The following is an 8,551-nucleotide window of genomic DNA, read 5'->3' on the forward strand; positions in this document are numbered from 1 at the left end:
GTCCAACTAATAAATCCTTGGTCAGAGTTCAGCTGGAGTACAGTGTACAGTTCTGATCACCATGTTATAGGAAGGGTGTAATAGTATTGGGGAGGGTGCAGAAATGACTCGCAGAGATGTGGCCTGGATGAAGCAGTTCAGTTTTGAGAAGAGATTGTTATTCCTGGAGTGGAGATTAATAAGATCATGGAGTTTAGCAAGTGCGATAACTGAGGTATATAAAATTGTGAGGGGCAAAGATAAGTTAGATCGGAGGAAACTTCTCCCCATATCAGAGGTAGTTAGGCCGCAGATTTAGGGTGAAAGGAAAGCAGGGCTCACAGTCTTAGAATAAAGGGGAGGCCATTTAAGACTGAGGTGAGAAAAAACATTTTCACCCAGAGAGTTGTGAATTTTTGGAATTCCCTGCCACAGAGGGCAGTGGAGGCCAAGTCACTGGATGTATTTAAGAGAGAGTTAGATAGAGCTCTAGGGGCTAGTGGAATCAAGGGATATGGGGAGAAGGCAAGCACAGGTTATTAATTGGGGATGATCAGCCATGATAGCAATGAATGGCGGTGCTGGCTCGAAGGGCCGAATGGCCTCCTCCTGCACCTATTTTCCATGTTTCTATGGTTCTAATTTAGAGACGATAAGAGGGGAGTTCTCTTCACTGAGAAAGATCTAGGTACCTGGACTGTGCTGCCTGAGAAAATACTTGAAACTCAGTCAATGATGGTGTTTTAGAAGTGTCTTAGATAAGCATTTGAATTGCCTGGGCATATAAAGCTATGGACTAAGAGCTGTGAGGTTGAATTAATATGAAAGGGTGCCCACTGGTCAGCATGGATGAGATGGGCTGAATGGCCAGTTTCCATGCAGTATGACTCTTTGATAATGACTTAAAACAAAAAAATATAATTCTCTCAAAGAAATAATGGTTGGTAACAAAGGAACCCCTTGTTAATCTTTCAATATTGTGAGTACAACTCAACAACTGCAGTGATCGCTGGTTCCCATATGTGGTCATGTAATGAAATATAGGTGGCAACCTGCTACCAAGAAATGAATTGGATAAAAGACACCAAAGCTTCCGAAAAAAGAAAAAAAAACACAGCAAAAAACAAGCGTTCCCTCTTAAGTGATGAAAGCACACCTGAAATAATGATGCTGCAAGGTTAAGGTAGTTATTTTCATATAAAAATTCCTTTGCAATTGTAAATCCTGAAATGAACTTTCTAAGACTACAGACAAATTGATTTTTAAAATGGATTAATTAAGCAGAGAGTTTTTCATTAACAGTAATGGATTCAAATTATGTTTATGCTGTCTAATCTCTTCAACAACGACCTCCCTGTAACTAAGTTGCAAACTGAATAGTCAGTCAACGATTGGCAGCCATGAAATAGAAACAGTTTTAAATGAAGATGTGTAGGAGGGAACTGCAGATGCTGGTTTCAACTGAAGATAGACACAAAATGCTGGAGTTATTCAGCGGGACAGGCAGCATCTCTGGAGAGAGGAATGGATGACGTTTTGGGTCGTGACCCTTCGTCAGACAAGATGATCAGAATAGATAGCAATTAGCAAACAATTCAAGAAATCATCTAAGGCATGAGCCATTGGAGTAATGTGAATATTGTTACATTTCCACAGTTGATTCATATCTTGAGGGGAATCACAGGCTGCAGTAGGATCTCTTCTAACCAGTTCCTTACATTTTTCCTCATTGTGCCCCAAGTTGCTATTTAAATGTTATTTAATTTACAAACTGGGTTTCTCTCTGCATTATATTTCTACCCCTGTATTACAGAAGGCCTCCTTAAAGTTTTATTATGACCCATAATCTGGGTATCAAACTAAATGTTGGATGCAATGGAGCAGACACCTACGTGTATATCATAGGTCCCATTCAATAAGGCGGGTCGCTGAGCATTCAGATCCTGTAACATCCCAGTTAGCAAGCCGGTATTGCGGCTCAGTTTCTGAAAGTCTTTGGATTGTGAGAACTGCACCATATTATGTAATGCCAGGATTTTGGTGTCCAGATCTGCATCTTGGCGGGTACGGTTGTGCAGGCCGAGGTGATACTTGCGGAAATGCTTGATCAAATCGGTCGGGTCGTTTCCATAATAGCCATAACCACAAATGTTGCACTTGAAGTCTTGCAGTTCAGGAGTCAGGGGCGCCGCGTCTGGGTTGTCAGTCAACTGTTGTGCCTTTGATTTATCAATTGCAACGGCCCCATCTGAAAGCACCTGAGAGTTTTCTGAAGGCATGGCGCCCGGGGTTGAAGTGTGATGGTCAGGTGGGTCAGGCTGCAGCAGCTCGTCCTTCTCACGGCCACTTTTGGGTGACGCTTGAGCTGCATGGTTTAATTCCGAGGGGTTCTCAGACACATCGCAGCTCCTGCCATCGCCGTCATCTGGTTCTGATCTGCTCGGAGACTTGCATCCCTCGCAGAATCCGCTAGCAGCCTGGGATGAGAGCGCAGACATATTTCTGTCTGTCACCTCATCTTGCGGGAAGGATGGAACATTTCCTCCCTTCTTGTGGCTTTTATAATTGAAGCCATTCCCTTCGCCCAGTGCGGGGCTTTTCAAGTCGCTTTTGATGCTAGCTCCGTCTGCGACACGCAGACAATGTTCCTCCTTGCTGACAGACTCTAGTGCATCTTGCTGGCTGTTATGTTCCTGCATGGGGTCCGGGGGTCCCGATCGTACAACAGTCTTCTGAATGACGGCACTCTCTGCCCCAGGGAGCTGGCAATCTTCACCTTCCTCTTGGCTCACAAGATTTCTCAATGGTGGATTCTTTTTCCGGACCATATCTGTGCAAAAGAAGATGGGGGGGGGGGGGGGGGGGGGGGGGGGAGAGAAAAAAAAAATGTCAGCATCTCTTTTTAACATGCTGGAACTTTTCAGTCTGAAAAGTTTGCCAGTTCTACCGCTAAACATTCAACGGTATGAGTGAGGGCCGGTCTCTCAGAACCGAGCTGACGTGTCTCGATCTCTGAAACATAGTTCGGCTGCAATTTCATCCTAATCGTTTTATTTTTAAATGTTATTAAACACTTTCTTGATATATATATATTTTAGTGGTGTGTTTGTGGACATTCCCGCCCCAGCTTAACGCAGATGAACCCATTGTCAGGTGTAGGGAAATGACTAATCACTTCAGTAAAACTCACTGCGTCTTTCAACCCGCAACACACACCCCGGATCCTTTCCTCCTCACCTTTTGAATAGTCATCGCTGTACTGCATTTAATTCACCGTGTATAGATGCGTGCGGGTCTCAATACAATTTCGATAGATTATGTGTACATTATGAAGTGGATTAAATATAATTGTCATGGCGTTGAAATGTTCAGTTAGTTTGTAAGTAAGTTAATCGTGGCAACGGGCTTGAGAGGGATGGCATTGGAACTTGAATTAAATAAAACAAAAGTGTTAAGTAACCGTTACAATAGCAACGTCTGCGAGTACGCTTTTCGCATAAGAATACTTTGCAACAGTTCAAACGAGATCTCCAAAACTAAATAAAAATTACCTTTTTGTCAAAAGATCAACTAAAACGCTGCGGACGAGTGATAGATAGGTGGGGATTTTGTTTTTGTACAGCCACATTAGTTAGTCACAGTGCTCGTAAGATAATAAGGGCACATTCTTTGTTCTCCTTCAAGTTCGAGAAAAAACTTTAAGCCTGTTACTTGTTAACTTCACATGACGGCATTTTGTTTGTTTCAAATGAATTAATAAAACCGACAGGATAATTTATACATGAGATTTACTGTAAGGCGGCCTTTAAATCCATTTCCCCTCAACGGCTGCCTGCCTGCCTGTTCAATGGCAATAACGATGATCACGAAGTTACTGAGTACCAGACTATTTTAATAAATCAGTGAAACGGGCAGAATACAATTCGCCGCTCTAAAAAAAAGGGGACACTGTATAATTCCTCATTCTAAATGACTGCTCAAAAATAATCATCACATTGAAATAAAATCAGAGTTGGCTTGGCCTACCTTTTTGGAAAGTGATCTGACGTTGCTTTCGAAGTTGTGCCCTTCCTGTCGTGTACTATTTTTTGCTGTAAATTCCTAGCACTGGTGATTTTGTGAACGTTCGGGGACGTTTATCAACACAGGGTGAAAAAAAGTCGTCAGCAACAATAAGCAGCCAACGATTATTCTATATTACGTGTCCTGACAATAAGCCAGAAACTGTAAATAAAATGGGTAACTCGGTAAAAGCACTGCCTTGGAAGAGCGTCACAGACCATCTGCTTCAACAAGTTTTATTAGATGAGCTGAGGCTACCACAGTACAAAAAACAACTTTCCTCGGATTTCAAAAGGCGAGTCCCTGTGAGCATGCTTTGTTGTTTAACAAGTATTTCAAATAATTAAAATCTTTCGAATATTTCCACCACACTTTTGCTCCATTTCTAATCCCAGAATTTATATATTCCACAACTTTCGACCCTCTCTGTGTGTCGGTGCTAATAAAACTCTCCAGATGGCCTCAATTCGAGCGAATATTCGCTTTAATGGTGTGTATAGCCAAGCACCGATGTTGTAGACTAAAAATCAACAGGTTTGTACGACAGCCAGACTATTTGTGGAAATTTACAGCATTTCGAGTCAAAACAACCAACTTTCCCCCTTTTACATCAATGCTACAATCACCAACAAGCATCTTTAACTTCCCCCACTATTTGCTCACGTTATGATCTCCCTGTACAGTCTGAATTGGCTGTCACTGCATTCCTTTCCAGTTTGAAGCATACAACCATGTCTACTTATATTCATTCAAACTTATATGCTCATTGCTGCCTTGGCCTTGTGAACAAACCTTTACTTTATCCAAAATTGTTTCTAGTCTGGACACCGCTGTTGTAACCAGGCATATGGGCACAGAGTAATTAACCTGACTGGACTCCAGCTAAGTGCGAACAAACGACCCCCCCCCCCCTCCCCTCCTCCTATGATGCAGGGTCGTTATTAACACAGACATACACGTACTCATGTGCCCTATTAAAAAGGAGCCTGTGGGAGCTTATTGCGACTTTTGGGGAGAAATTCGGTCAACTGAACACGAGTCGTACAACATAGGCGGAAGATATTACAAGGCAAAAACAATTGTGACTACATCTATTTCTAGCAGCTGCAAACTTTTCTCAGAACCCTTCTTGCACCAGGTAACTTTCAGTTTTCAGATTATTTTCTTCTATTCCGCCCCCCTCCCCCCACCCCTCCCGCCCATCATCCCCAACTACCGAGAAAATATTAGTCCAAGTATTTTAACATTTCAGTCCCTTCGTTTATATTATTGCAAAAACTGGGAGCTGCTGAAGTTTTCAGATCTCAGCATAAATCAATACAAGTTTGTTGTTCATTCCATACACGCAAGATTGGCCCAGCGATCCCTGCATTCATAATCTGATCAAGCACTGTATAAACTCGCCATTAATCATAACATCACATTACAAAATGTTCTTTATAACAATTATCATTGCTAGTTAATCTATCTATCTATCTATCTATCTATCTATCTATCTATCTATCTATCTATCTATATATCTATCTCCATAGCTAAAAGCACCCCCACATCAGAGGAATAATGCGCTCAATTCACAATGAGCAATTTGCTATTGAGGTTTATATTTTCTCTGATCATCGGTGAAATCTCAGTGAGAAGTGATCATCGTCTGAGAGACAAGAATCGTTAATCTACACGTGTTAGGAACTCGACCGAACAACAGCTTTCCGCAACATTTCCTGTGATAAGGACACAAAGACTTGCATAGAGATCAAAACTTCAATGGGCTTATAGTTCCTGTCAATGCAAACGTGACACTCACTTTAAACTGGTATTCTGAACAGTCGGGGCCCATTCAAGTGATGAACATTTCTGCAAGCCAGTTCCCCAAAGTTCCCTTTACACATGTAAACTTTAAACCGACGCCGGTTCCGCCACCACTAAAGAGTGGAGTGAAGCACTTGTAAACCTCTACACGTTAACCATTTCGTATCAGTAGTAAACGCTCCGAGGAGTGAACTTCACCGCATTATCTCCGCTGATTAGATGCATCTTGTATACTTTTCGTACCTCTTATGTAACAAAGCTTCTTTGGAGTGCCTTCGATAAATGATTACATCATTAGGCACAATAGATGGTCTCATTAAATAACTTCAGTAACTCCCGGCAAAGTTCAGACTACTTCCCCGTAAGACGACAACGGTTCAAATCTCGTGTTAAACGGGATTCTAAAGCTCGGAGAGAGAAAAAATAACTCCTGGTGGTTGGTGGGGGCGGGGGGGATAAACGATCACAATATCACGATTGCCACTCTATCGTGATGTGGGAAAGGAGAGCCGAGAAACAATTGTCTGTAAATCCAGGGGACTGGGGGTGGGGTGGAAGAGGACAATTTTATGTGCCCACACCTAGGGCAAGTCAAAACAAAAGTGAGATGTGTCAAAGTTGCATTGAGATGAAACGCGCCAGCAATCACAAGGAGCTTTTAACAGATCTCGCCGGTCACATCCAGCCGGATCAGCAGGAAACATTTTAATGGCATTTTTATCCCACACGTCCTGAACTGACTGCCATAATAAGTCATGTTTAACTGGGGCCACATTTTACTGAGTGCGTATAAGAAAACGCAAACGGCTCATTCTGCCCTTGTCAAGCGGTGCAATTACTTATGTCTGCACTTTCAAAGCTGGACTTGGCTTTATATCAGGAGCGAGAGAGAGAGAAAAAAAACTACCAAGTCCTCGTCTGGAGAAGTTCAACCACCGGAGGAGAGCGTCTGGCCACAGACGACAATGAACTCAGCGTACACACAACTTCAGATAAAGTTTACTCCAACCATGTTACTCCCAGGTCCTGCCAGATGGGCCGCAAAGGACTTTTCACTGTCGAAAAGACTGAAGCAGAGTCGAAGAGGGAAGCGAGTTTTCTCTCCGCGAGGAAAATAAAATGCAATTAAATGTACCTATATCTGCAACTATGTGTGTGTGTACACGCCGCTTAGACTGGCGAAATGAACGCGAAATAGTCCACCCAGACGCATTTAACCGGGGTTATCTCGGCCACGTCACTCAGAAACTTTCTTGGCGCTGCAGATACGTTTGGGTCTAGATATTTCAACCGAACATCCCTCACTGAAAAGACACCAATAACGCCATCCATTTCCCCGCTGCCACTTTCCCGCTAAGTAGCCAGCACTGCAACAACAAAAATTAAAGGCGAAAAGCCCAAACGTACTTGAAATCATCCTTTCCTCTGGTAAACTTGACCCTAAAGGCTACTGGAGGCTCCTGTCACGTACGTGGAACCATTTCTCATGCCGGTTCCAGTGACCTCCCGACCCAACAAATACGGGAAATGGGAATGCATGTGAAATCTGAGAAGTCTGCTGGGTTTCTTTGAAGGAGAGAGAGAGAAAAAAAAGGCAAGAGGTCTGTTGACTGTACACAGCTGAAAGCATTATCCTAACAAATCAACATAAATATCTTAAACCAGCGAGCGAATGTTGCCCACACACACATACGTAAACAGAGCCCGTTTAAAGAGATTCCGAAAAATCGGGTGGAGATCTTTGTTCTTTAAATCTCGGGGCTGGTTTTCGCCGTCTCTCACTCTCACTCCCCTCTCTCTCTCTCTGTCTTACCTGTTGATATGATGGTAATAATCTTTGCAGCTCGAAAGATGGTGGAGCTTTGGTGAGAGCCATGAACCGTCTGAGTTTTTTTTGCAGAGTGAGATTTTAGAGAGAGAGAGAGAGAGAGAGAGAGAGAGGGGGGAGAGAGGGGGACAGACAGACAGAGAGAGAGAGAGAGAGAGAGAGAGAGAGAGGCGCGGACTGTGCCGGCTGTTCAAACGCGCTGCCCGTGTCCGTCTGCAGAGGGAGGTTGTGTCTGTTTAGTATGTCGGGGGGAGAGAAAGGGGGGCTCTAGGCTGAGTCCGGCCTTTATCACAAATGTTATCGCTTGTCAGGACCCCGACTTCAGGCATTACGTCATTTTCAAGACACCATTCAGCGCTAATACAAACAGCGGACATGCCTTTGCTATCGCGCCGCCCCAAAACACATACACACCAGCAATCGTCTGCCTCCATCGCCATCGGGCCTCTTCTCTCTCTCCCTCCCCCCTTACACTGAAAGCAGCCTTCTCGGGAAATACTTGTTTGTTTTTTTTTTTGCCTGTTGGGGAGGGGGTGGTGGTTGGTGTGTGTGCGTGGGGGGTGATCTTTATTCCTCCCTCCTCACTCACTCCCTCTCTTGGGCAAGGGGGCGCCACATTTCACTCGGCCGCCTGCAAGGACCTCTCTCGCAGTGCAGCGAGGCAGAGGCGGCCGGTGCTGCTGCTGCTGCTGCTGCGAGTGAGCTGTTGGCGGGTTATCTGTGTGGAAATCACGTCTGAACAGTTGCTCATGGGGAAGATCTTGCCAACAAGAAAAGGAACATTGTTCTCAACTTAAGCGTTTATCTTTTTTCCTCCCCTCTCTCCCTCTTAACGCTGAGCTGATTATAACTCTTTTGTAATTCGGTGTAAAGGCA

General features: G+C 43.9%; 1 protein-coding gene across 5 annotated transcripts in view; it reads right to left on the reverse strand.

The window, feature by feature from the left end:
• The window catches only part of trps1 (trichorhinophalangeal syndrome I), a 239,153-nt gene extending 230,996 nt beyond the window's left edge, over window positions 1–8,157 (reverse strand). The window contains exons 1-2 of one of the 5 annotated variants that reach the window (XM_055634582.1): window positions 8,090–8,157; window positions 1,872–2,809 (exon numbers count right to left, since the gene is read on the reverse strand). In XM_055634582.1, coding sequence (XP_055490557.1) covers window positions 1,872–2,807 — 936 coding nt within the window. In that variant the 5' untranslated portion in view covers window positions 2,808–2,809; window positions 8,090–8,157. Of the gene's footprint in view, window positions 1–1,871; window positions 2,810–6,090; window positions 6,717–6,754; window positions 7,144–7,254; window positions 7,521–7,660; window positions 7,788–8,089 lie in introns of those variants that run through there. The other 4 variants (XM_055634579.1, XM_055634578.1, XM_055634583.1 and 1 more) reach the window with 4 other exon arrangements.
• Window positions 8,158–8,551: the final 394 nt, after the last annotated feature.

This window comes from Leucoraja erinacea, chromosome 4 (genome assembly GCF_028641065.1).
Source record: "Leucoraja erinacea ecotype New England chromosome 4, Leri_hhj_1, whole genome shotgun sequence".
NCBI classification, from domain to species: Eukaryota; Metazoa; Chordata; class Chondrichthyes; order Rajiformes; family Rajidae; genus Leucoraja; species Leucoraja erinaceus.